General features: G+C 45.0%; 1 protein-coding gene across 1 annotated transcript in view; it reads right to left on the bottom strand.

Annotated features, from left to right (window-relative positions):
• Window positions 1-2,872: 2,872 nt before the first annotated feature.
• Window positions 2,873-27,107, bottom strand: part of ANKS6 (ankyrin repeat and sterile alpha motif domain containing 6) — a 54,291-nt gene continuing 30,056 nt past the window's right edge. The window contains exons 12-16 of the mRNA XM_007461652.1: window positions 22,349-22,535; window positions 17,339-17,406; window positions 14,051-14,167; window positions 4,542-4,638; window positions 2,873-2,934 (exon numbers count right to left, since the gene is read on the bottom strand). Coding sequence (XP_007461714.1) covers window positions 2,873-2,934; window positions 4,542-4,638; window positions 14,051-14,167; window positions 17,339-17,406; window positions 22,349-22,535 — 531 coding nt within the window. The remainder of the gene's footprint in view (window positions 2,935-4,541; window positions 4,639-14,050; window positions 14,168-17,338; window positions 17,407-22,348; window positions 22,536-27,107) is intronic.

Raw genomic sequence — 27,107 nt, 5'->3', positions numbered from 1 at the left:
ACCTTAGGAAGGAAGCTGAAGAGGGGACTCACCACCCACCTCCCCCAGGGAGGAGATTCAGTCCCTGGCCAGTCCTTCAGAATTTGGTATCGACTTTGTCAGGGAAAGCATGAGGTCTCCTTACATGCTGAACAGGATCTGTTGGTTAATGAGACATAATCACCTTGCCTGAACAAAGCACAGATGGTGCTTCACAACACCTTCAGTCTGGGCTGCAGAATCTTCCCAGGAAGGGTCCCAAGCCCTCAAAAGGTGCTTTCTTGGAAGGTCAGCGTAGATGTTCACAGCTGTCTAGCCCGGGCCTGGCCTGCACGGCAGTGTCCTTAGGCAGCTCTGAGGCACGAGCAAACTGGAGGGGTTTCCTGCTTCCTCTCTGCCCCCTGGATCAGCCCCTGTGATCAGGCTGGAAGGCCTCCCTTCTTTCTGTCCACCTTGCTGGGAATCCCAGTGACACAAACACCAGAGTCAGCCACAACTAGAGGGTGGGGATTCACCACCAACCCTCACTTCCTCGGGGCTCCAATACCAGCAGAGCCACCTAAGCTGCTGCCACCTCTGGCTGGAGGCTGCTGCCTCTGGCCTCGCCCACCCAGCCCTGGCTACATCAGGGCAAGCCGGAGGCGGGGTGGGGCGGGGGAGAAACAGAGTATTTCAAACAGGCAAGCATCGTGGAGATTTCTCCCATCTGCAGAGCTCCACATGGTGTGAAAAGGGCTTTCACCTTCATCTGATCCTCAGCGCCTTGGGGAGCACTACCCCCTTGTAACTGAAAGGGAAACTGAGGTTCAAGGAATGTTAGAAATATGTTACCCATTAAGAAGTGGGTGAGCCAAAACCCAGTGCTAGGACCGACTATAGATTCAGTGCTCTTCCAGCTAACAGACTGCTGCTACGCATTTCAAAGAAAAGAATCAAAAATTGGAATAACAGGTATCTAACTTACCCCCCGATAATATTTAACCCAGAAATGTTATATGCCGCCTGCCTTCTCACACACTGTCCCCCCATCTGGGGAGCCCTTTCTCTTCCCCACCTGCCAGCTGTGCTGACTTACCCTTTCAGACCCAGTCTTTCCAATGCGGCCCATCCAGGCTGAACCTGAGCCATCACCCACGACATCCTCAGAGCCGTGGGCCCAGCACACGCCTTTACTGTAAGAATCCTTATGGGCACTACAACGTCTGACTTACATGCTTGTCTCCTCTAAGATACCGTGGATTCTTTGAGGGCAGAGATGAGTGTTTTTCATCTCTGGATCCAAAGCACAAGCACAGGGTGGGCACAGGGTAAATGCTCAGTAAATATGTAGTGAATGAAAAAGTAAATGTTTTCCTGGCAAAATTTGCCACCTCCATGTAATGGTCTGGCACTGAAGCAAGGAGGTGGGAACCTTCTCCTGGCCATTGGGGGACAGGGCTTAGACACCCAGCAGTCGCCAGGCAGGACACTGCACCAACACTGGGAAATGATGTCCCTGACCCTGCAGGAGACGCCCTGGATGCAGAGCCCTATGAGCAGGATCCTGGTTCTCTCAGTCAGGGGACTCCCTCACTGTGATGTCCCACTGCCAAGCAGAGAGCTGCTGGAAAGAAAAGAAGCAATTACCAAAGACCCCTGATCCAGCTGAAGGCCTTGAGGGCCCCTTGGGCCCACTCCCAGGTGTTGTGAGGCCTCATGACTGCCACTGCCTAGTCAAAGCAGGGCTTCCCTAATGGTGTCCAATGAACCTTAGTCTTGCAAGAGTGCCATGAAACCGCATTCTGTGATCAAACATATGGGAAATGCTACAAGCTACACGGCCCCCTTGAAGAGACATGCCCCCATGTGTGGCGTGATAAGGATTCTGAGGTGTCTTGCAGCAAGCATCATGTAACTGGGCTTTAACCCAGTGTCTGCCAAACCTATTGATCACAGAGCCTCACCCCATTGTCATGCATACATTTCCTCCCCCTTTTTTTTTCCTTTATGAAAAACCTACTAACATCCTGTGGAACTAGGGTTCCAAGGAACACACTTTGGGAAATGCTGATGGTCATCAAGCAAGGAAGACACTGTGGACCAGAACAGCCTCCTGGAGTATCACCAGGAAGGGGGTGATCATGGTCCAGAAAGGGCGCCGGGGATCTCTCACCAACCAGCACACAAACTGCCTGGGAGAAAAAACCTTAGAACCACTGAATCCAGTGAAAAAGACAAAAAAGGCATCTGTCCGAGCCTGTTTTCCCATCTGCAAAATGAGAATAATAAGCCCTGCTCTGTCTGGGGTCATTAGATGAGATCGTGGAGGTGTGCATTTGTGGAATGCTGACCCCCAGCACAGCTCCTGTGTATCACAGGTATTCAATCATAGGGATTCAATCAAACTTACCTAAGTGAAAGCTGCACAAATATAGGGGTGATGAAAAGACCCAGAGGACAGCAAAGAGTGGGCACAAAACCTCACAGCACCTAACTCAGGGGCCCATGTGTATTTCAGGGGCAAACAACCCTAGGCCTATCGATAGCCTCTGAAGATATGAGTACATTAAAACAGCGAGAATCCCTGGTGCCTCTAGCCCCAGGAGTCTATAGGAATTGGTGGCAAAAGCATGGGCTCAGAGCTCACTAGATCTGGTTCTCAGCCAGCTCTACTCCTTCCAGGCTGGGGAACTGGCATGCAGCTCCAGTCCTCTGTGTCTGTTTCCTCAGCGTGCAGGATGAGGTTAAACCATGCCAGCCTCCAGGCTTCTGGTGAGGACAGATGACACCGGATTCCCGCTGCTGCACACAGAAGTTGCTCAATGACTGTGTCTCCTTAAAGAAGGCTGGGATGCGAGGAACATTTATAAAGGTGTCTGTCAGTGATGGCTAAAACAAAACCTCTTCTCTCCAGTCATGTGGGAAGCTGGCTTTTATGGGTGGGAAGATGGAAGGATGAAGGAGGAACAGCATCCGCTGGATCAACGGACAGAGGGAGAACACGATAAGGCTCCAGGCAACATGGTCAGGACTCCCTCTAGAAGCCAGCAGAGGGTGAATGGCCACTCATGGCTGGGGGAGGGAGAGATGAGAGGCCACATCTCCCAAGGAGACCAGCATACGGCCAGGTAGAGCTCATGGTAAAGATGAGAACTCTGCAAAGGCTGCTATCCACTGCGCATGTCCCACAGACCAAGTGCTTGACGCACGCTGGCTCTAAGTGCCAACTTACCCGTCCCTGGCCACACATCTGGCTAGCTGCAGGGTTGAACCAGAACCCTGAGCCTGAGTCCAGAGCACATGCTCTCTCCACTCTTCCGTGCTGCCCCTTGAGGCTGGGACCACCATTCCTTTCTTCTCTTGCTGTCCAGGTCCTCAAGGGTGGGGACTGGCTCTGACTCATCTCTGCACCCCCAGCACCCAGCGGTGCTGGTCGAATGAATTATGCACTTGAAGACATTTCAGAAACCTACTAGACTCAAAAGTCAGAGTCCTTTTCATAGAATATGACACTGTAGAAAACTACACAGGCTGATTCCCTTCTGAGGAATGTAGCCTTAGAAGAAATTCTAAATTCTTCACTTCTTTGCCTAGAAAATGTGAGTACCCAAGTCCTTCTACAATGTAATATATTAGGGTCTTCTGCTCCCACTCAAAGTGGAAAAGCCCTACTGTGATGTGGGGTGAGCAGCGTGGAATATCAGAGCATTGTCTTGCCTGACGACAGACAAGGAAACTGAAGGCCAGGAAGGAAAAGGGATCCCTCAAGATCACACCTTGGGCCTCGCAATTTTTCCTACATAAAAGGCTGCCTTTGCAAGAAAGAAGTATGCATTCAACATATACATCCTGACCAGCTGTTGTACGCTGTCTGCAGCAGATGCAGTGAAGTGCTAGAGCAGAGTTATCACACGGAACAGTAAGAGCCCCAGAGGCTGGAGGAGTTAGTTCTGTGTAAGGGAGTTGAGAAAGGCTTCATTTGATAGGTGACTTGGACCATTAGGGCGAAGTTCGAAGTTCTAAGGGAAGATGTGGAAGAGTGGCTAACCTTCTGCCAAAATATGTGCTCCCCCATCTAAGTACAGAGCTGTTGCCGTGAAGCCACTACCTGAACAACGACTACACGTGGGGCCACATGACTATGAGTGGCTGATGGAACGTGAGCAGTTAAGAGCAAAGCAGTAAAGAAATGGCTGTGCCTTTTTCACCATCCCCTTCCCCTCTGCCAGCCAGAAACAAAGGCTCTGAGGCCCCAGGGATGGCAGAGCCACAGAGGAAAGGAGCTGGGTCCCTGAATCACCGTGTGCTTCTGCCGAGTGGATGCAGCCATACTGGATTGTATGGGAGAGTAAGTCTCTACAGTGTTGGAGTTTGTTATAGCAACAAGCATCACCAACTACTACAGAAGGGAAGGGAAGACAGGTGTTCCAGGCAGAAGGACTAAGGCACAGCGGTGTGACAAAAACATAGTGTGTTTCAGGGAATGGGGAAGGTCTGATGGTGGCTGGAGCACCGGCCATGTGAAGGGGGTACTGAGATTCAGAAAGCTCACGCTGGTCACCACAGGATGGAAGGTCACGTACAGGGGTTGTTTCCAGGGGCCCTGGTGTTGCTGGCGCTGCTCTCGAAGGAAGAGTGGAAGTTGTGAATGGTTTCCTGTAAAATTTGTCTCTCGCGTCCCTGTGGAGGAAATTGAAAACAGACACAGAAAGTCTTGTTAAATCTTTTAACCATTAATTCAATTGACACAGTGCTGTTAACGTTTAACTCATACTTGAAAAACCCATGGGCGTCTTGAGGAAAACAAATTACCTAATTTAAAGAGTACTGAGTTTAATAAAAACATCCTGAGTCAGAATCTCCTCCAGCACCCACAAACACAGCATGCCAGGGCTGGAGAGGCCCCCAAGATGCAGGGGTCCAATTTCCCAGATGAGGAAGGGCAGCAGAACCCAGGGAGCAAGAATGACTTGCCCTGGGTCACTCGGCCCGGAAGGGACGTCTCCTACCCTGCCCTGTGCATCTTTCCAGCCCTCATATCTCCAGGGACTCCAGAGGGAGCCGAACTTTCTGATACAGAGTGAGAGTTTGAACCGCCTTTACTCCCCCTTGTCCAAAAGATGACAGATTCGTCTTCACAGTGATTCACTTCTCACCCCATCCTTGCATACCCCCCCCTCCTAGTTGCTGCCCTTTACACACATATTTTGAGATGGGAAAAGAGGGGGGATGTGGATGTTTTTTTAAGCCCAAAGAACATCTTCACTGAATATGTAGGCGAGAGGCAGTGATATATAGAGGTGAAGAACAGAGGCTGGAATCACACAGCCTGGGTTCAAATCCCAACCTTCCCATTTACTAGCTGGGTGACCTTGAGCAAGATACTTCATCTCTCTGGGCCTTAATTTCCTCATCTATAAAACGAGGATGATAATTGTACCTCAGATGGTTGCTGCTGACATTGGACTGTGGGTGGGCAGCAGGAGGCCGGCATATCCTGACCTCAGAGTGCAGCAGTGTAGATTAAACATATATTTTTTAAACTAAGAAATAAATGTGGTCAAAATGTAAAGCAAATTAAAACTGAATAATCTCAGGCAGATTGTTTTCTGCCAAGAGTGGAAAAAAAAAAAAAAAAAACTCCACCGAATGAGCCTAGACTTTAAACTTTCTCTTCTTTTATTGCATGGACTGCCCTTTCCAGATCCCCAAGCAGAGACCTCTAGTGCTGATGAGGCCTCCTGGACACTTGGGAGGGCAGAAGAGTCTCCCTTCACACAATCCTTCCAAGTCATTCTTCCAAGACAGCTGGGAAAGTGCCATCAGGATTCCATCAACACACACCTAAAGGCAGCAGGGAAGAGGACAGAGCATTGGAGGTGGGGAGGTGGGGTCAGAGGACCCCGGATCCCTAATCCACTACTCACTCTGTCCCAGGCATGACCCCATGCTGCTGAGTTTCTATATCTGTAAAAGGGGGATGGTATCACATGCTGGGGCTGTGATGAGGCTCAACCTGAGATAATGAACGGGGTAACACTGTGCAAACTGCAGAGGGCTAGAAAATAAATAGAGGGGATAAAAACCATGTCATTATTAGACACCACCTTAGCCTTAATTGCCTGAGAAATGAGGTCAGGGCGAGACAGGGTTCCAGCACACTATGCTTCCTAACTTCAGGAGGGAGCTGCAGATGATGAAAACCATAATCACTCCCTGCATCCACACCTGATTGAAGATGATAATGATAACTGCCCTTTAAAAACCCCCAAGTTTCAAAGGACCTGCCTGATAATTCTCAAAAGGAAAAAAAGCAAATGGCCATTAAAAGTAGAAAAAATGTTCAGTCTATCTAGTAGTTAAAGAAGTACAAACCAACACAAGGCATACTTCTCGGCCTATCAAATTAATAAAAATTAAAAAGCAAATTGGTAGTACCCAATGCTGGCAAGGGTGACACTGGAACTTATAACCACAGCTTGTGGGGGTGTTCACTGGCTCCTGCTGGAAGGTATTTCAGGACAAAGTACCATATACCTTGACTTAGACTCTTTGACTCCATAATTTCACTTTTTTTGGATGTCTATTCTGAGGAGATAATTAGAAAGCCTTATACACGAAGTTGCTCACTGTAGCACTATTTATAGAAAGTTTGAATATCTACATATCCAACAAGTAGGGATTAAAAAAAAATAATTTTAGTACATCCTTGCAAATTTATCTTATTATATTAAAAGAGTTCTTAATGACATGGGTAACCGCATATATTTACTGTTAAACAAAGTAAGTAGAATGTAAAATTATAGATCCAAATTTATCTCAGCCACATAAAGAAAAACATTCAGCACAAAACACTGCAGAGCGATCTTACCAAATACGAACAGTGCTGGCCTCTGGGTGGTTGGATCGTGACTCCTTTGAAAGTTTTTTTCGCCTTTCTGGCACTGTGCAAATTTAGTAAGACAAATATGCACAACTTTGAATAATCACAAAAAAATGGGAATGGAAAGAAGCAATGGCTTAGGACCAACTAAAGGAGAAACTCAGGCCATCATTTCTATTTAACCTTCTCCAATATAGCACTTGTCTGAAACTAAGAGACTAATAAGCTGACTTGAGTATATATCACAACTCAGATACTGGGGTGGGCTCACCTGGAAGTCAAATGGTTTGCAGGCTGAGGGTCCACGCTGCTTTGCTGATATTTTTATGGCTGAGCCAGGTTTTGGGCGAATATTCATTAAAAAAAAAATTTTGAGGAGGTGGTGTCAAGATGGCAGTGTAGGAAGATGCGGAGTTAGCGTCTCCCCACAACTAGGGTGCCTGCCGGCCGCTGGTGGGGGACTCTGACGCCCAAGGAGACGGGAAGAACCCGAGAGTGAACTGGTAGGACGTAGGGGGACTGAGGGGGGAGCAGAAGTGGAGGCCAGACAGGATCAGCGCCCCTGAGGCCGGGGAGATCAGGAGAGGCAGGTGGGAGGGACTCTCCGGAAAGAGCATGAGAGGAGCAGAGGGCAATCGCCTGGCCCACGCTGCCGGGGAGCCTGCTGAGCTCCCAGGTGGGTCCCCTGCCCTCCAAGGCCCCGTCCAGGCCAACAGGTCCTTGGGAGCATAGGAGGGAGGCCAGGGAGATCAGGAGAGGCAGGCGGGAGGGGCCCTCCCAGACCGGAGGAACAGGAGAGGTGGGAGGGAGTTTGCCCCACCCACTCGAGCCCAGGAAGCCTGCTGGGCTCCCAGGTGAGGTCCGCTGCCCTCTGAGACCAGGGGTGGGGGGCACACCTGTGTCCCTTCTGTTCCTTGAGCCTAAGCCCCACCCCCCACAGCCCCCAGGGCCTTTTCTAGCCCTGTGGGTCCTGGGTATTGGCCCCACCCACCACCCAAACCTCGCCCTTGCTTAGGCCCCGCCCTCCACAGCCAAGGCCTCCCACCAACCCGCCCCTTTTATTTTTTGCCACTCCATGTGGCTTGCGGGATCTTGGTTTGCAAGCCTGGGGTCGGGCAGAAGCTCCTGTGGTGGGAGCTCTGAGTCCAAACCACTGGACTAACAGAGAACCTCAGACCCTAGGGAATATTCACCAGAGTGAGGTCTCACAGAGGTCCCCATCTCAGCACCAAGATCCAACTCTACCCAATAGCCTACAAACTCCAGTGCTCGAAGCCTCAGGCCAAACAACCAGTAAAACAGGAATACAATCCCACTCCTGAAGAGAAAAAAAAAAAAGGAGATGGCAAAAAATATGTCACAAATGAAGGAGCAAGGTAAAAACCTACAAGACCAAATAAATGAAGAGGAAATAGGCAATCTACCTGAAAAAGAATTCAGAGTAATGATAGTAAAGATGATCCAGAATCTTGGAAATAGAATGGAAGCACGGATTGAGAAAATACAAGAAATATTTAACAAAGATCTAAAAGAACTAAAGAAAAACAGAGATGAACAACACGATAACTGAAACGAAAAATACACCAGAAGGAATCAATAACAGAATAACTGAGGCAAAAGAACGAATAAGTGAGCTGGAAGACAAAACGCTGGAAATAACTGCCAAGGAGCAGAATAAAGAAGGAAGAATGAAAAGAATTGAAGACAACCTCAGAAACCTCTGGGACAACACTAAATGCACCAACATTCGAATTATATGGGTCCCAGAAGAGAAAAAGAAAGGGTCTGAGAAAATATTTGAACAGATTATAGTTGAAAACTTCCCTAACATGGGAAAGGAAATAGTCACCCAAGTCCAGGAAGCACAGAGAGTCCCATACAGGGTAAACCCTAGGAAAAACACACCAAGACACATATTAATCAAACTAACAAAAATTAAATTCAAAGAAAAAATATTAAAAGCAGCAAGGGAAAAACAAAAAAACATACAAAGCAATCCGCATAAGGTTATCAGCTGATTTTTCAGTGGAAACTCCGCAGGCTAGAAGGGAGTGGCAGCCTATACTTAAAGTGATGAAAGAGAAAAACCTACAACCAAGATTACTCTACCCAGCAAGGATCTCATTCGGATTCGATGGAGAAGTCAAAAGCAGCTCATGCAGCTCAATAACAAAAAAACAAACAACCCAATCCAAAAATGGGCAGAAGACCTAAATAGACATTTCTCCAAAGAAGATATACAGATTGCCAACAAACACGTGAAAGAATGCTCAACATCATTAATTATTAGAGAAATGCAAATCAAAACTACAATGAGATATCATCTCACACTGGTCAGAATGGCCATCATCAAAAAATCTAGAAACAATAAATACTGGAGAGGGTGTGGAGAAAAGGGAACACTCTTGCATTGTTGATGGGAATGTAAATTGATACAGCCACTATGGAGAACAGTATGGAGGTTCCTTAAAAAACTACAAATAGAACTACTATATGACCCAGCAATCCCACTACTGGGCATATACCCTGAGAAAACCGTAATTCAAAGAGTCATGTACCAAAATGTTCATTGCAGCTCTATTTACAATAGCCAGGACATGGAAGCAACCTAAGTGTCCATCAACAGATGAATGGATAAAGAAAATGTGGCACATATATACAATGGAATATTACTCAGCCATAAAAAGAAACGAAATTGAGTTACTTGTAGTGAGGTGGATGGACCTACAGAGTGAAGTAAGTCAGAAAGAGAAAAATACCGTATGCTAACGCATATATATGGAATCTAGAAAAAAAAGAAGATGGTACTGATGAACGTAGTTGCAGGGCAGGAATAAAGAGGTAGACATAGAGAATGGACTTGATGACATGGGGTGGGAGGGTGAAGCTGGGGCAAAGTGAGAGTAGCATCGACATATATACACTACCGAATGTAAAAGAGTTGGCAGGTGGGAAGCAGCAGCATAGCATAGGGAGACTGGCTCGGTGCTTTGTGATGACCTAGAGGAGTGGGATACGGAGGATGGGAGGGAGGCTCAAGAAGGAGGGGATATGGGGACATGTGCATGCATATGGCTGATTCGCTTTGTTGTACAACAGAAACTAACACAGTATTGTGAAGCAATTATACTCTAATAAAGATCTATTAAAAAATTTTTTTTGGCTAAAATGTTCAAACTGTTTTGATTGTGTATGAAATATATTTTATATCACAACCCTGTTACATGTAAATCCATACAACTGAAACAAGCTTTAGCCTTCTTACCTGCAAAGAACATTGATATTTTCTACTCTGTTCTATTTTGCTTGTTAAAATGCTACTCATGAACTACTAAATTCATTCTACAACCCTCCAGCATGCTGTGGACCACAGCTAGAAAGACATGGGGGTGAGGGGACAAGGAAAGCTGGGTATCTCCTCTCCCAAGTGTCCTGAGTTTTCAAATGTGTACAGAGCATTTGAGCCACAATGGATACTCTTTTGGCCAAGGTTCAGTTTCAAAAGAAAGAGGATGAACATTAGGAGAAGTTCCTGCCCTAGAGCAATCAAGAAGGAGACAGGAGTCGGGGTCAGGCGGGTCCAGCCCAGAAGAGCCGAGGCCCCAGGCCCCAGGCGTCCAAAGAGCTATTGAAAGCCACATTCGGCCTGAGAAGTTCTTTGCTCTTTCTAAGAACCAGCACAGACTTGCAACGGTAACCTAGAGTAGGGAAGATACACTTGCTTTTGTGATATTCAACGTCTCCCAATCATACCTTTGCTCTAAGATGCACTTGACACACAGTCCTCATTTCCACAGGACTTTGGCACTACTGACCCTTGAATAATAGGGCCATTCTCCAGCGATTAGTTCAGCTCGGCCCCTTCCCCTTACACCTATCTCCACGTGGGTTTGCCTGACTTTGCAGGGTGGATGCTACCTGTGGGGAGGACATGGGTGGCGTGGCATGTTGGATGCACCTGGATCTTTCAGTTGGGAGATGATCAGCTGGGGCCCCCAAAGAAGACCACAGTATTGGGCTGAATGTTTGTGTCCTGTGTTGAAACCCTAAGCCATCAATGTGATGGTGTTAGGGGGTGGGGCCTTTGGGGGGTGATTAGGATTAGGTGAGCTCATGAGGGTCAGGCTCCCATGACACCATCGGTGCCCCTATAAGAAGAGATAAGAGAGATTTGCTTCTCTCTCTTATAGGTCACATGGGGACACATGAGAAGGTGGCATTGTGCAACTTGGAATAGGACCCTCACCAAACTCAACTACTGGCACCCTGATCTTAGACTTCCAGCCTCCATACTTTGAGAATTAAATTTCCATTTACAAGCCACCTGGTTTAGATATTTTGTTATGCAGCCCAAACTAAGACAACCACCAGCGGCTGCTCCTCTTGATGGGGCCCTGCTTAGTATGGGATACAAGCTGTTACAGAAACAAGGAGAAGGGGGGCAATGAATTTCAGAGAAAACTTAAAGAAAAAAATGTTCTAGCCTGTACAGACTTTGAGACAAATGTCCTCCTTTGGAGTGGGCTTGAGATGTCACATCATCCACTCTGATGATGACAGTTTCCTAAGATGTGCAAACCAACCCAGTCTGTTTTCTTTTTATGATTCCAGACCAAGGAGGCCATAACCACTGAGGGCAGAGGAGAGGTTCCAGAAGCATTTAGCGGTTACCATCTACCAAGCGCCAGGCCAGGCTCCAGGGACACCTAGCTCCTGTCTCCCCATGCCCTCCGAGGTCCTCACTGGCCCTACGTCTAGAATCTTTTCTGTCCTTCTCGACTGGCCTAGGCTTGGCTTTCCTCACCTCATTCCTCCCCTTGGCTCAAACATCTGGCCCTTGGAGGCTAGGGTCCTAACTTCTGAGCCAGAGCCTCCTTACCATCACTCACCTAGTCCCCACCCCGAAGCCTTTGGACACTTGACTGGGTCACCCTCAACCACCCTGAGCGCCTTAATCTGTCCCCTCTGGCCTTCCCTCATACCAGGCATCTTTCTCTCCATGCTCCAGCCACTCCTTTAGTTCTTTAAATGCACCACACATCTTCTCACTGCAGGGCCTTTGCACGTGTGCTGCCCTCTGCCTGGTCTGCACTTTTCTTCTACCCCTTTGCCAGGTGGTTCCTGTCTTCCTTCACATTGCAGCCCCCCTGCCCTTCCTCGGGGACGTCTTCCAGGCCCTTGCCTTACCAGTCCCCACTCTAAGTCAGGAGCTCTCACAACACAATTTGCCTGTCCCGTGCCTGTGGATTATACCGGGGCAGGATAACAGAGAGGCCAGGACACAAACTCTGGGTTCTAATCCTGCCTCTGCCACTTACAGACTGTGTGATCTTAGGCAAGTTCCCTGATCTCTCTGTGCTTCAGTTCCCTCATCTGTAAACTGGAAACAACCTCAGCAGCTTTCGTGAGGGTTACACGAATGACTAGATGTGACGTGCTCAGAGCAATGCTGGGCACTGAGTGATACTCAGTGCTCAACACCCACACAGTGCCTGGGACATGGCAGACAGTTAAAGGGAGATTTCTCATGAATAAATCAATGCTCTGAAGACTTTAGTGCTGGCTTCAGGTGATCCACCAGTGGTAAGCCACCCTGAGGCTTCCGTTCCCTAGGTGAACCCTTCCTAGCAGCCGAGACCTGCCCACCTTCTGCTGCTCATGTCTAAGGGCAGGGCAGAAACGGTGCTGGTCTCCGAGCTGGGGCTCACTGCCCCACTCGGAGCCTCTGCTTCCCTACCTGTAAAGTGAGGCAGCAAGGGTCCCAGGACAGGTGAGCAGTGTTTAGGAACAGGCCACTTGCAGAGGAGAAAGAACACACAGCAAAGACCTGCAGGAAAATGCTTAGGCTTGCAGACACCTGCAATGCCTGAAGCAATGCCGACTACATCACTTTGAAGGACGACCTCACAGCCTACACACAGGCAAAACAGTGACGACCACGATGGCAGAAAAACCAGCCCCCAACCCGGCGAGGCTGCGGGGCTGAAGGAGCTGCTACCGCACAGTGTGATGCTGCAGGAACCAGTGAGGAGGACCCCCTCCCTGCCCCCGACTCTGCTCCTGGGCTGCACGAGGAGAGTGTGAGGGTACCGGCCTCCCGGATTAACTGAGGAAAGGTAAGCACAGTGATCTGTGAATGATAAACTGTTACATGGATATTTACTTGAGATTGTCACTACAGGTCTGTTCAATATTTCTGTGCCTACCTGGCAATATATAGGAAGAACCATAAAATGGTACAATCGCTAACATAACCTTGTATTGTGGAACACAGCCTGAAGAACAAAACAACAGCAGAAAAAGCAAAAAGGCAGAGATGTCCATTCTGGTACTATTTACGATGGTCAAATCCCAGATTTTACCTGTCACTATTGTCCAACAAGTGGGGAGCTGTTAGGCTAAGTGTGAAAGAGCAACACGTATGCAAGTATTTATACGTTATTGCTTGAATAAGAGACCAAAAAAAATCCAGCCCACGTTAGGGAAAAAGACAGAAGGCAAAGGAATGTGAATAGCCCAAGAGCGACTGTACAACTGTCTGCAGAGTGAGTGGTGCCTCACTTCTCTTGTGTTCTGTTTGCTTGTTTGTTTTTTGCATATGTGCCTTTGGGTGGGTGGATGGGTGGGTGGGGGCATTGCTAATCTTTAGCTCTAAAGCTGGTGAAACAGAAGTTGAACATTAGACAAAAATGCAGAATGCCAACAACAACAACAACACTGACTGACAGATCTCTGTGTGCCAGGTGCTCTGCTGAGCATTTTAGTCTCGGCAGCAAGCCCATCACCCCCACCCTACAGACAAGAAAGCGAGGCTCAGAGAAGGGTGTGACTTGCCCAGGGCCACTGTAAGTGGAGGAGCTGGGATTCAAACCCAGGTTGGCCTGACTCCGGGGCCTGTCTTAATCAACTTCCACTGTGCTCTGGAGGGCAAAACCCAGCCCGGTGGGGTGAGATGACCGGAGGGAATGTTTTAGCCAAATCTAAGGAGAAACCACCTTATGGGAAGAGAGATCTCGAAAAGGAACAGGCATACTCAAAGGTAGTGACCCTTCGGTCATGAGAGGTGTATGAGCGGGGCTGTCGTCCACCAGGTGTGGGGGAGAGATGAAATCAGACCATGAAGGTCCCTGGAACACTGGGGCCGAGGATCCTAGTGAAGCTCTCAGCTGTTGGAAACAGGAAAAAAAAAAAAAAGATTGAGAACAATACCTTGCCTGCGTTCAGTTCAGAAATCGCTGCCAAAATCTGCTGCCTGGATCCATCTGTCTTAATACCCAGCTCCTTCAAGTCACCATCGGTGAGCGTGAGGAATGCTTCCATATCCACCTGGGAAGAGAAAGGGGAATTTGCTACTATCTGCTCGGTGCCACACCTCTTTTCCCCAACCACAACAAGACTATCATGATAACAAGCTATTAGTGCTTATTAGTAGTGAATTAATTATGATTTACTACTTCCAATTCCTGGCTTTATGCTGAAAGTTTATTTGAAAACATCATTAAAAACGAACCCTCAGGACTTCCCTGGTGGTGCAGTGGTTAAGAATTCGCCTGCCAATGCAGGGGACACGGGTTCGATCCCTGGTCTGGGAAGATCCCACATGCCGCGGAGCAACTAAGCCCGTGCGCCACAGCTACTGAGCCCGCATGCCTAGAGCTCGTGCTCTGCAACAAAAAAAGCCACCGCAATGAGAAGCCCACGCACCACAACGAAGAGTAGCCCCCGCTCGCCACAACTAGAGAAAGCCCGCGCGCAGCAACGAAGACCCAATGCAACCAAAAATAAATAAAATAACAAACAAACAAACAAACAAAAACAAAACAAAACAAAAAAACGAACTCTCCTCAGCTCTAGGCCTGGGATTTTTAGGAGAGGTGCATTCTGGAAAGACTGAAAACGAAACAAGTAAGGGAAGTCTCTGAGACAGTAATCTGGGTGACTTGAGTGGTAAAAAATCCAAGTCTTGCTACTAGAAAGTTAATTCCAATGTTGCTGCACTTTTAACAGTATCCGATACTGCACAGAAAATACGAGTATATGGCAGTACTCACCATGTTCCCCCCCACCACCAAGGACAAAAGAGATGCAGACTGTGGAAAGACAGAGAAAATAAACAAGCAGAAGCAATAAAGGAAAGAAGGGCCATTGGTTTTTACCAGAAAAAAAAAGGGCATCTCAAAGCTGTTCAATCCTTGGTTTTTACCAGAGAAATTCTAACATTTCTGTCATCCCTGCCTAGTCCTCAGCTCCAGGAGAAATTTCTTCCCTGTCTTGATCTCAAATTTTAATAGTCACTTTACTTTCCCGGATTTAAAAAAAAATCTTGAACCAGGTTTGAGTTGGTGGGGAAGGGTCTGCTCCCTTATCCAACATCAAGCTCTCCCTGAGATGCAGAGAGGGCCCCTCTGATAATGATAAGCTCCCTGAATCCCTCGGGGACTTTACAGATCAGAAGGCACTAACAGGTTCAAGGAAGAGGTGACATGATTTTGATGGAAACCACCTGCCCCCGGCCCTGCTGGATACTCCCCTTCCCCACCATCCCAGACCTGTGGCAGAGACCCCACACCCAGCTCCTCAGAAAGCACGGAACGCATAAAATAAAAGCAGGCAGCCATCAGCAAACAGTAAAGATTTTTTTGACGATGAGAAAAATCGCCACTGAAGTTTAAGACATCAAGGAGGCAGGAAGGACAGGCTGGATAGGGCAGAAAAGCAAACCAAGGAAGAAAGCCACAGCACTCCTTACTGTTTCTTGAACAAAAATACAAACTCCTCAGATTTTGGAATTTATGAATTAGATAAGATTCTAATGACCAAATAATTCTGCCTTCTCAAATAATAGAGAAAATGTTAAATAATATTTAAATCAAACTGACTAGGTTGAGTTCATCTGCCCAGTGAGGAACATTTCTCTTGCCATAATTTAGCTTGAATTATTTTTATAGAGACTGGATTTTCTTCACAACCACAATGCCTTTTTTTTATAATGGCTTTTGGCTTTTATTCGGAGGCAGACCCTTTTAAATTTAAACATGATCTGCTGTATTTACTTTGAATGCCAATATACTGTGTATTACCCCCTCCAAAAAAAACAAACAAAACAAACTCCTCAACTGCGTCTCAAGCTTGCTGGAGACAATGAATGACTCTCGTAACTATGACAGTTGTCATGTACTAAACTGGGCACCAGAATCTTCTAAGCCAGTGATTACACCCTGGTGGCTAATGGGCCCACTGAGGAGTTTTATTTGGCCAACAGTAAAAATTTTAACATCTTACTGAGACGTAATTCACCTACCATACAATTCACCCATTTAAAGTGTGCAATTCAAAGATTTTTAGTACAGAGTTATGCAACCGTCACCACACTTAATTTTAGAACATTTTCATCACCCCAAAAAGAAAACCCATACTCATTAGCAATCACTCCCATTCTATCCTCCCCACATTCCCTGGCAACCACTAATCTACTGTCTGTCTCTATAGATTTGCCTATTCTGGACACTGTATATAAATGGAGTCATACCATATGTGGCCTTTTGTGACTAACTTCTTTCACTTAGCACAGTGTTTTCAAGGCTCATCCATGTTGTAGTGTGTATCAGCATTTCCTTCTTTTTCATGGCCTAGCTACATTCCATGGTATAGAGATAACACATCTTATTTATTCATTCATCAACTGAGGGGCAACTGGGTCGTTTCCACTTTTTGGCTACTATGAATAGTGCTGCTATGAACACTCTGTGTGAACACATGCTTTCAGTTATCTTGGGTATATACCTGGGAGAGGGATTTCTGGGTCATAAGGTAACTCTGCTAAACATTTTGAGAAACTGCCAAACTGCAGAACAGTAATTTTTAAAAATGTGATTGTGAGTGCTTTAAAGCAAATAGGAACTCTCTTAGACTAACACAGACTATTTACATCCAGATACTGAACACAGATTCATTAGGATTTGCTTTTTTACCTGCTTTAAACCTAAGAACCTGCCAGGCAATCCTCTTCAACTAAAAGGACAGAAACAAACTTTACTAGAGAGAGCAGAGGTCAAAATTATAAAATTCTATTATAATAAAACAAGTCATAAGGTCCCCAGGATTTCACTGTTATGAACTGAACCAAATGTGCTGAACAAGAATTCTATTTCCTCAGCTATCTCAGTGAAAAAGATCAATCTAGGCTTATAGGATGACAACCTACATATTTAGACAACTGTTTTATGGTAAGATATAAACTGACATTCAAAAAGAACATCCTGGGCTTCCCTGGTGGCGCAGTGGTTGAGAGTCCGCCTGCCGATGTAGGGGACACGGGTTCGTGCCCCGGTCCTGGAAGATCCCACATGCCGCGGAGCGGCTGGGCCCGTGAGCCATGGCTGCTGGACCTGCGCGTCCGGAGCCTGTGCTCCGCAACGGGAGAGGCCACAACAGTGAGAGGCCCGTGTACTGCAAAAAAAAAACAAAACAAAACAAAACAAAAAAGAACATCCTTACCTCTTGCTCCTCAAAAATGGGCTGATATTTCTCAAGTGATAATTTCTTAAGGATGCCAGTCAGTTCATCTTCAAGAGGGAAAGAATGTAAAATAAGATATTTTAGCATTTGGTAAAATGTATCAAGAGTGATCTTCAAACTTTCATAAAACAGTGGTAATCTTATTTCGAAATTCTACCAGAAACCCCAACACAGAAAGCAGATCTAAGCTGTGTTCCTGGGGATGAAGCTGAAGGTGGGTCCCAGGCCACCTGTTGACCATACTCTTCCCTTAGGGCAGGCTCTCAGCATTTGTCAAAACCCCAGATTGGGCTATGAAGACAGAAGATGGGGGGGGCAGTTCATGGCCAGGCTCCAATGGCTGACTCTCCAATGGCGGGACCATCAAGTTCTTGGAGTTCTAGCTGCTGGGACTAAAACCCTCCCGTCTGTCCCAGAACAATTTTTAATTATGATTTCTTGACTGTTGTTAGCTACAGCTGCAGTAAACACTAATGCCAGCAGTCCTCAGCTAGACAGAGAAAGAACTGGAGAGAACAGGTAGGTGGGCTTCAGACCAGAGTCAAGGTTTGCCTCAAGCGTTTGGAGGCTGTGGGCTTCCTGAAGGAAGGGCGTGTCTGAATGGAACAGCAGAGCCAGATGGGCACAGACTAGGGGAAAACAGAAGATTTTGAGTATCAAGTTATCAGAGCAGGGAAGATAAAGAAGGAGACAAAAGAAGCATCTGTGGGGGCTTTAAGAAACATTCCTTCACACATTCGATAAGGATTTATCAGACTAGGCACTGAGGGCTCAATAGGGACCAAAGCAGACCATAAGCAGGCTGTCAGGCTCAAGGCAATGAGGAAGAACAGAGCAGGGTGGGGGAGGTTGACAGGGGATGTGAGAATGTTGTTTTATAGAGGGTGGTCAGGGAAGGCATCTCAGAAGGAGATATTTGAACAGTAAATGAAGGAGTGAGCTGTGCAGATATCAAGGCAAAGAGCACCAGGCAGCATCCAGGCAGTGAGAACAGCCAAGTGCAAAGGTCCTGGGGCAGCAAGGGCAGCTTACAGAAGAGTGGACTGGAGGTTAGGAGGTCAGAGGTCCTTTTATTCACTCATTCATCATTCAACAGTGGCTACTACTGTGCCTACTACGTGCTGGGAATGCAAGGATGGAAACGTCCATGCTGTGAAGGAACTCAGTGTAGCTGGGAAGATATAATGAAGAGGATGACAGCTGATGCACAGTGCTCACTGTCAGGCACCCTGTATGGAGGATGCATCTCCTCTTAACAACCCCATGAGGTAGACCCTCTTACTGTCCCCACTTACAGATGAGGAAGGCACAGAAAGCTGGGTACCATATCTCGGGTGAGGTCACACCACTAGTCCATGGCACAGCAAGGATTCAAACACAGTGGTTTAGCTACCAGGCTTCTGCTACACACACTGCTCTGCCACTTCTCCCACTGGTGATGAGTATATGGTGAAGGGCATGAATAAGGGGATCTGGGGACAGAGAGGACAGCTGACCAGCCCAAGGGACCGGATAGGCTTCACAGAAGAGGTGCTAATGAACTAGGATGTATGAGATGAAACGAGTCCCAATCCATACATAATCTATTATAGGTTCATGACACCTATCATGCTTTGCTGCTGTCATTCCCTCCACGAGTTTCTCTCTACATCTGTGTGCTGGTAAATGTTTAACAACTGGATTTCTGGGAGGGGGAATGTACACACGTATATAAGTACATGATTTTACTGATTTAAGGATGTGTGTGCACAATTTACATATAATAATAAATTACACAATGCTCTGTATTATAAATTCCATATAGCCAATGCCTTCACTGCATTTCAGGCGTCTCGCTGAATGCCTTCATTGATTTTTGCCTTACTCTTGAAGACATAGCCAATGAGTGTAGCTCCTACATGAAGGCTCACTAATGCTTCCGTTTACGTGAACATGTGAGATGAAATGAAATAATGAAGACATACGTTGGAACTTCATGTGAGCAACTTTGCTGAATCAGATAATGCTTTTCAAAACCTTGAAGAATATTTTCTCAATTTTTAATGTTATTTTCAATATAACAGGTTAAACAGTTAAAGTTTAACCTGTATAATTAACATGGTCTCTGTCACTGTCTAGATGACATCCAGATGCTCTTTAAAACATTAAGTCAAGCCCTAGTGGGTATTTGCTGATTTCCATGGTGTAAATGCCCCCAGTGTGGTCAATTTCAACCTACCAACATCATGTTCCTGGAAGTGGAATTGGGAAAGATGCACAGCAGTAACACATCAATACACAGTATTCCCACCACGTAGATAAAAGAGACATAAAGAACCTTAAGAGAACAGGTATTAGTAAAACGCACTAAAAATTAGTAAATAATATATTTTGTTTTAAATGCCACATACCTTTACATGTAACATAATCAGCTTAATTATAAGTTCATGCAGTTTGACTTTTTTTTTGTCTTCTTTTTTTTAAGCATTTTTATTTTTATTTTTTACAACTTTTTGGCCGCACAATATAGTATGTGGGATTTAATTCCCCAACCAGGGATCGAATCCACACCCCCTGCATTGGAAGCATGGAGTCTTAACCACTGGACCACTGGGGAAGTCCCTGTCTTTTTTTAACACATATTTTTGTTGTTGTAATTTGACTTTAAACAGCTGTGTTTAATTGCCAGCTCAACTGTTTCCTACAAATGTAACAATAGGCTCTGGGCCACCATTCCCGGCTCCCGGCTCCCAGCCCCCGACTCTTCTCAGTCCTCCTGGCCCAGCTCGAGGGCCACTCTTCAGTGAAGCCTGCCATGGTGCTTCGTGCCTTGCTGATAACACACGTTTGATCCCACCTTGCGTTACAATCATTTAATGTTATTATGTGGAATGTATCTGAATTCCCCAGCCTGTTGATGAGTTATGCTGACACTGGCACAGGTTACAGCACCCAGGGCCTGCCCCAGTCACCTTCATAGAAGGAATGTGAGGCTGAGAAGGCCACGTTGTCACCGCCCCACCACTTCCTCCAGGAGGAATGAACAGACGGACACAGGAGGGAGGATGAGCAGGGCAAAGGCTTGCATGCAGTCCTTGACTGAGGCTACAGATTTCCCACAAAAATATCATAAAGAATGGCTATTTGGGGATAGACTGCAGGCTCTGGTCTGTGATAATCTAATGCCTGAAGGACAAGGGTCTGGCTGCCTCGGGACCCAGGAACCCCAGGAGGGAAAACTAGGCCTTGTAAGCCAGAGAAGGTAATCTAAAAAGAATTTGCTGTCAGGTCCTCCTGTTTTTATCCCAACTAGGCTTTGCAAACCTTTTTTTAATAATGAATGAGAGGGGAGCAAAGTGGGCATAGACAGTGCATTCTGATGACTGTCTCAACTCTTTTTTGGAAAAAGGTGGCGTACAAATCCCAAACTGAACCTGTAGGAGTTTAGATTCCTGAAAGCTTCTGAGGCGGGAGAGTTCATGGGTAGGGAAATTAAGACTCCACACAGAAAACACAGTTAGGGGGAATTCCTTGGTGGTCCAGTGGTTAGGACTCCACGCTCTCACTGCCAAGGGCCTAGGTTCAATCCCTGGTTGGGGAACTAAGACCCCACAAGCCACATGGTGTGGCCAAAAAAAAAAAAAAGAAAAGAAAAAAATATTATATAAAAAAGAGAAAACATTTAGGGAGGAATGGGGTTGCTAGTGAATCTCTGAAGCTTTTATAAACGATTGCACTAGATATCACAAAACAATAAAAGCAGCCCCCAAAAAAGTGGATGCCAATGGCAGTGTACATTTATCAACTCAGTACAGACCATAGCCTGTGCAGTTGATTTCAACTTATCACTTGCTGGGCAGAACCTGCTCTGCACTCCCTCCCAGTAGCTGCAGCAAGATGCCTGCAAATGCACTTGTGAGGACCACACACACAATGAGAGTTTCCTCCCCTCTCTGATTTATACTCCTTGATTTTCACCTGCCTGGGACCCATCTCTCACCAAAGCCCTGCTCCCTCCTCCCCCATCCCTGCTCCCAGGAGCCACCAGAGGGCAGTTGTAAAGGATGAGCTTCGTCTCTCCTTTATCTTTTATATCTTCACATCTTTATCTGGGGCCTCACTGCACAGCCTCCACTCCTGCCCGGCCGCCCGGTCCACCTTCCTTTCCTCATCATCCCCACTCATGCAACTTCCAACGTTCTCCTGGTTACACCTCCTGCTTTTGCTTGCCCTCCATCCACTTCCATTCTCCTCTGAGGAGCTACTTCTCTCCCTCTCCCAATCCACACAGACCTGACCCCAACCCTGGCTCCAAAGGCAGACACACTCCACCCTTGGGGACACAGAGATAGTCAAGGATGGGCAAACAACCCAAGTTGTTACAAATATAGCCAAGACAGGACAATGACCTTTACCCCTGGGATTTTGCTGTACCTACTAAGGAAGTAGCACTCTTTCTGCTGGAGTTGCTAAGTTAGTAGGAAGAAGAAGTAAGCATGAAGCTGCTGGGTGTATCCTTGCCACTACTTGAAGAGACCTTACCTGAGACACGGAGAGAAACACTCCCTAAGCACCTGGATCCAGACACACCTGAAGAACATCCTAGATATTTCCATTATATGAGCCAACAAATTATCAGTTTTTGGTATTGTTTTTGCTTAAATCAGTTTGACTGGAGATTCCATCCCTTGCAACTGACAGAATTCTGATCTGTACAAGGTTCAGGGAAAGGTACATAACTGGGGCTGGAGAAGCAGTTCTACGGGTGTTTGTTTGTATATATAAACAAAACTGGCCTACATTCAAAACCTACTAGACACCTTTCAGGTATGTAAGCTCAGTGAAGACAAAAATACAAGGTAGAATCAGGGAAGGGGAAAGACAGGCGTTTTTGTTTGACTGAAAAAATGATGAAACACCTGACCTAGGATGGCTATAGCAAAGAAGGGCAGCTGCTAGGTTACCATGGTGAAGAGGAAAGGGTGGGCTTTCAGGACCTGGGGGACTCACCCTCATCAGTGATGGTGCCGCTGCTGGAGCCCCCGCTGCTCTTGGACTGCCGGTGGGATGAGGAGGAGGACACGGAGGACTCGGCTGCCTGCGCTTTGGGAGAAGGTGAAGGCGTGAGCGTGGGGGAGGTGCTTTTGGAGGTAGTGGAAGTTCCAGATGGAGGCCTTTTGCTCGTCTCCAGTTTCTGCTGAAAAGAATAAGACAAATACAATTTTTTTTTTTTTTTTATGGTACGCGGGCCTCTCACTGTTGTGGCCTCTCCCGTTGCGGAGCACAGGCTCCGGACGCGCAGGCTCAGCGGCCATGGCTCACGGGCCCAGCCGCTCCGTGGCATGTGGGATCTTCCAGGACCGGGGCACGAACCCGTGTCCCCTGCATCGGCAGACGGACTTTCAACCACTGCGCCACCAGGAAAGCCCGACAAATACAATTTTGAGCCCAAATCAATTGAGTCCTTTGCCCACTGGGAGGGAAAACAACTCTTTCATACCAGGACTGGTGAGATTTGGGGTTTCTGCATTTACTCTTGACATGTGACTGAAATTTTAGAATCCAAGCTATAAGTCCTCTTTATCGGTCTCTGTATGTCTGTGTGTCTGTAGATTAGAAAGGCCTTTATCCTTCATTGTGTAAATGTGTAATATTTTCTTATTTCCAGAGGGTATTAATAAATTTGATTATAAAGTCAAAAAAAATAAAAAAGAATAAGACAAATACATAAGCCATCACCTGGAGGGTAGACATGATTCAAACAGACACCCATAACAGGGAACACATGGGATATTTGACTCAACAAGATATCTAACCAGGACTATGACATCTACTTAAGGAAACACGCAAAGCAGAAACAGTATTATCAAAACAGTTACAGGAAAATCCTCCCCCGGAGCAGAGAGGCAGGGAATGGGATGGAAAAAGTGGTACATAAGGAGCCAGAAAACCCGGGTCCTAGTCCTGTCCCTACAGCTGCAATATTGTGTCCTTGGCTGAGTCCCCTAACCTCTCAGTTAACCAGCTCTAAAATGGAAGCGTGGCTTATTACCAACGAAGGCCCATTCTGCTCTTCACGTTTCTTCATTTAAACCAGTCACTTCTAACCTTTCACCACAGAACACTTATTATTTTTCCTTTGTGTATGTGTTGCACACAAAAAGCCCTTCTTATTTTGAAATACTTTATTTTATTGAAGTACAGCTGATCTACAATGTTGTGCTAGTTTTGGGTGTACAACATAGTGATTTGGGTAGGGTTTTTTTGCAGTTTACATTCCATTATAGGTTATTACAAGATATTGGGTATAATTCCTGGGACTATACAGTAAATCCTTGTTGCTTATCTATTTTATGTATAGTAGTTTGTATCTGTTAATCCCATACTCCTAGTTTGTCCCTCCCTGCCCCCCTTTGGTAATCGTAAATTTGTTTTCTATGTTTGTGAGTACTCTTAGACTTACAATTATGGAAACTAAGAAATTAACGCTGGGACAGTATCAGCTAAACTACAGACGGTACTCAAATATCACTGGTTGTTACACTGATTCTTATCCTGGTTCAGGATCCATGCTGCATTGACTTGTTAGGTCTCCTTAGTCTCCTCCAATCTGTGAAAACTCCTTGGTCTTGCCTTGTCTTTCATGACCTCGACACTTTTGAAGAGTCCTGGTCAGGTATTTGTAGACAGTCCCTCAATTTGGGTGTGTCTTATTTTTTCATAATTAGATTTACTTATGGATTTTGAGGTTGATGACCACTGAGGTGATGTGCCATTCTCAGTGCATCACACCAGGAGATACGAAGTATCAGTACCTTATCACTGATGCTAGCCTTGATGACTTAGTTAACGTGTTGTCTGTCAGGTTTCTCCATTGTGAAGTTACTATTTTTCCCTTTATAACCAGTAAATATTTGGGGAGACATTTTGAGCTAAATATTTTGTTTTTTCTTAAAAGTTTTGCCTGCTAATTTTAACATTCTTTGGTGCATCTTCTCTGGAGCAATTACTACTGTGATGTTCTAATGGTGTTTTGCTATTTCCCTTATTCCTTCCACATTTATTACTTGGAATTCTTCTGTACAGAAGACTTGTTCCTTCTCCCCCGATTTATTTATTCAGTTATTTATTCATATCAGCATGGGCTTGTGGATATTTATTCTCTGGGTTATAATCCAATACTACTGTTATGCCCTGGTCCCTTTTATTGGAGGGTGCTATTTAGAAACCCAAATCTGGATAGTAGGTTGCTCATGGCTACTGGGATATCACTGCTTCTAGGTCCTCTCAGTGAACAGAGCAAGGAAATATATGAAGTCTACTAACCCATGCATACACACATAGCTCTACAATAAGTATATTCCTATGTCTATCAATCTGTGTATATATGTATATTTATGCATACATTCATACTGATTCATACTGATACCTCTGACTCTAATCCAATACTCACAGGATTAGTCCTAGCATTTCCCCTTTGACTCAATCTCTGACAGTTAAAAACTGGGCTCATTATCTATAATATATTTACTTATGTGTTCAACCCTAGTATATATATATATATAAAGTGTATATGTACACAAAAGGTATATATATGTAAAGTAGCTTCACAACTGCTAGACCATAACGCCTGCAAGAAAATAAAAAAACCTCAGATGAATTGGGAGATTGGGATTGACATATATACACTACTATGTATAAAATAGAGAACTAATGAGAACCTGCTGTATAGCACAGGGAACTCCACTTCACTTTGCTGTACAGTAGAAACTAACACAACATCGTAAAACAACTATACCCCAATTAAAGAAAAAAATCAACTAGAGTACAATGCTTTTGTACAGTTCTTTTTGTCTTTACTTTACTCTTACAACATCCATTTACATGTTTTCTCCTACCTCCTACAGTGCAGTTATGTCATTCACGTGTAATACAACTAGATCTGTTGTCATAGTCTGCGTACATCCTTAGGTCCTGGTTGATTTTTTTTTTAATTTGCATACAGTAAAAATAACTGTTGTGTACAATTCTACAGGAACTGATAAATACGTAGAGTTGTGTATCCACCAACAGAGTACCATATGGAACAGTTCCATCATCCCCCATATTCCCTTGTGCTGTCTCTTTCTAGTCAACCCCTCCTCCCATCCCAACCCATGGAAATAACTGATCTGTTTTCCATCCTTATAGTTTTGCCTTTTGTATACTGTCATATAAATGGAATCAAACGATATGTACACTTTTTTGTCTGATGCAGTGTGATGCCTCTAAGATTCATTTAAGTTACTGCATGTGTCAGCAGTGTGTTCTTTTCCATTGCTGAGTAGTATTCCATTGCATGGATGTTACCACAGTTAGTTTACACGTTCACCTGTTATGAGATGTTTCTAGTTTGGGGTATTTATGAAAAAACTGCTGTAAACATTCGCAAACTGATTTTTGTATAAACAGAAGTTTAAAAAAATTCATTTGGGTAAATATCTAGGAGTGAGAGAGCCAGGTCACATGCTGTATGTATGTTTAATTTTATAAGAAACTGACAAACTTTTTCAAGGCGGCTGTATCATTTTTGCATTCCCACCAGCAATGAATGGGAATTCCAGTAGCTCCACATTCTCAGAGCACTTGTAACTTAATTTTTTTTAAAATTTTAGGCAGTCTAATAATAGGTGTAGAGTGCTGTCTCATTGTGGTTTTAAGTAGCATTCCCTAAATAATGATGTTGAACATCTTTTCATACGTTTACGTGCCATCTGCATATTTTCTTTCATGATACTTTTCAGATACTTTGCCCATTTTAAAATTTATTGGTTGTTTTCTCATTGTTGAGTTTTGAGAGTTCTTTATTCTGGATACAAGACCTTTATCAGATACATGATTCACAAATATTTTGTCTAGTCTGTGGCTTGTCTTTTCATTCTCTTAATGCTGTCTCCTATAGACAAAAGATATGAATTCTCATAAAGTTGAATTTATCATTTTTTTCTTTTATGGATCATGCTTTTGGTACTATATCTTAAACTTCCTTGCCAAATCCAAAGTCACACAGACTTTCCCCTAGAAATTTTATAGTTTTTCATTTTGTATTTCAGTCTATGATCCATTTTGAGTTAATCTTTGAATTAGCTGTGAGAAATATGTGAAAGCTCATTTTCTTGCATATTTAATTGTTCCAGCACTATTTGTTGAAAAGACTACCCTTTCTTTGTTGAATTGCCTTTGCACCTTTGTAAAAAAAAAAAAATTCAGTTGACTATTCTTTGGCCTCTCTATTCTGTTCCATTGACCTATGTGTCTGTCCTTCCCTAATACCATACTGTAGTTTTATAGTAAGTCTTGAAACTACGTACTATGATTCTCTTTTTCATAATTCTTTTGCCTATTATAGTTTATTTGCATCTAAATATAAATTTAAGAATCACTTTCTAGATCTCTACAAAAAGAGCTGGCTGGGATTTTAATTGGGATTACATTGAATCTATAGATCAAATTACAAAAAAATTGGTATCTATTTATTTAAGCTTATTTGATTTATCAGTGTCTTGTGGTTTTCAACTTATAGATTCTGCGTATACTTTATTAGATTTATACTTAAGTATTTCATTCTCATAATACATTTTCATATAATACATTTCAAATGTATTGTAAATGATATTTTAAGTTTCATATTTTAAAAGTCTAACTGTTCTAATTCTAATTGTTCATTGCTAATGTGTAAAAATACAGTTGGGACTTTTGTATATTGACCTCGTATCCTGAGACCCTGCTG

Source organism: Lipotes vexillifer, unplaced genomic scaffold, assembly GCF_000442215.2.
Source record: "Lipotes vexillifer unplaced genomic scaffold, Lipotes_vexillifer_v1.1 scaffold809, whole genome shotgun sequence".
In the NCBI taxonomy this organism is placed as follows: domain Eukaryota; kingdom Metazoa; phylum Chordata; class Mammalia; order Artiodactyla; family Lipotidae; genus Lipotes; species Lipotes vexillifer.
This window is presented reverse-complemented; position numbering and strand designations above follow the sequence as displayed.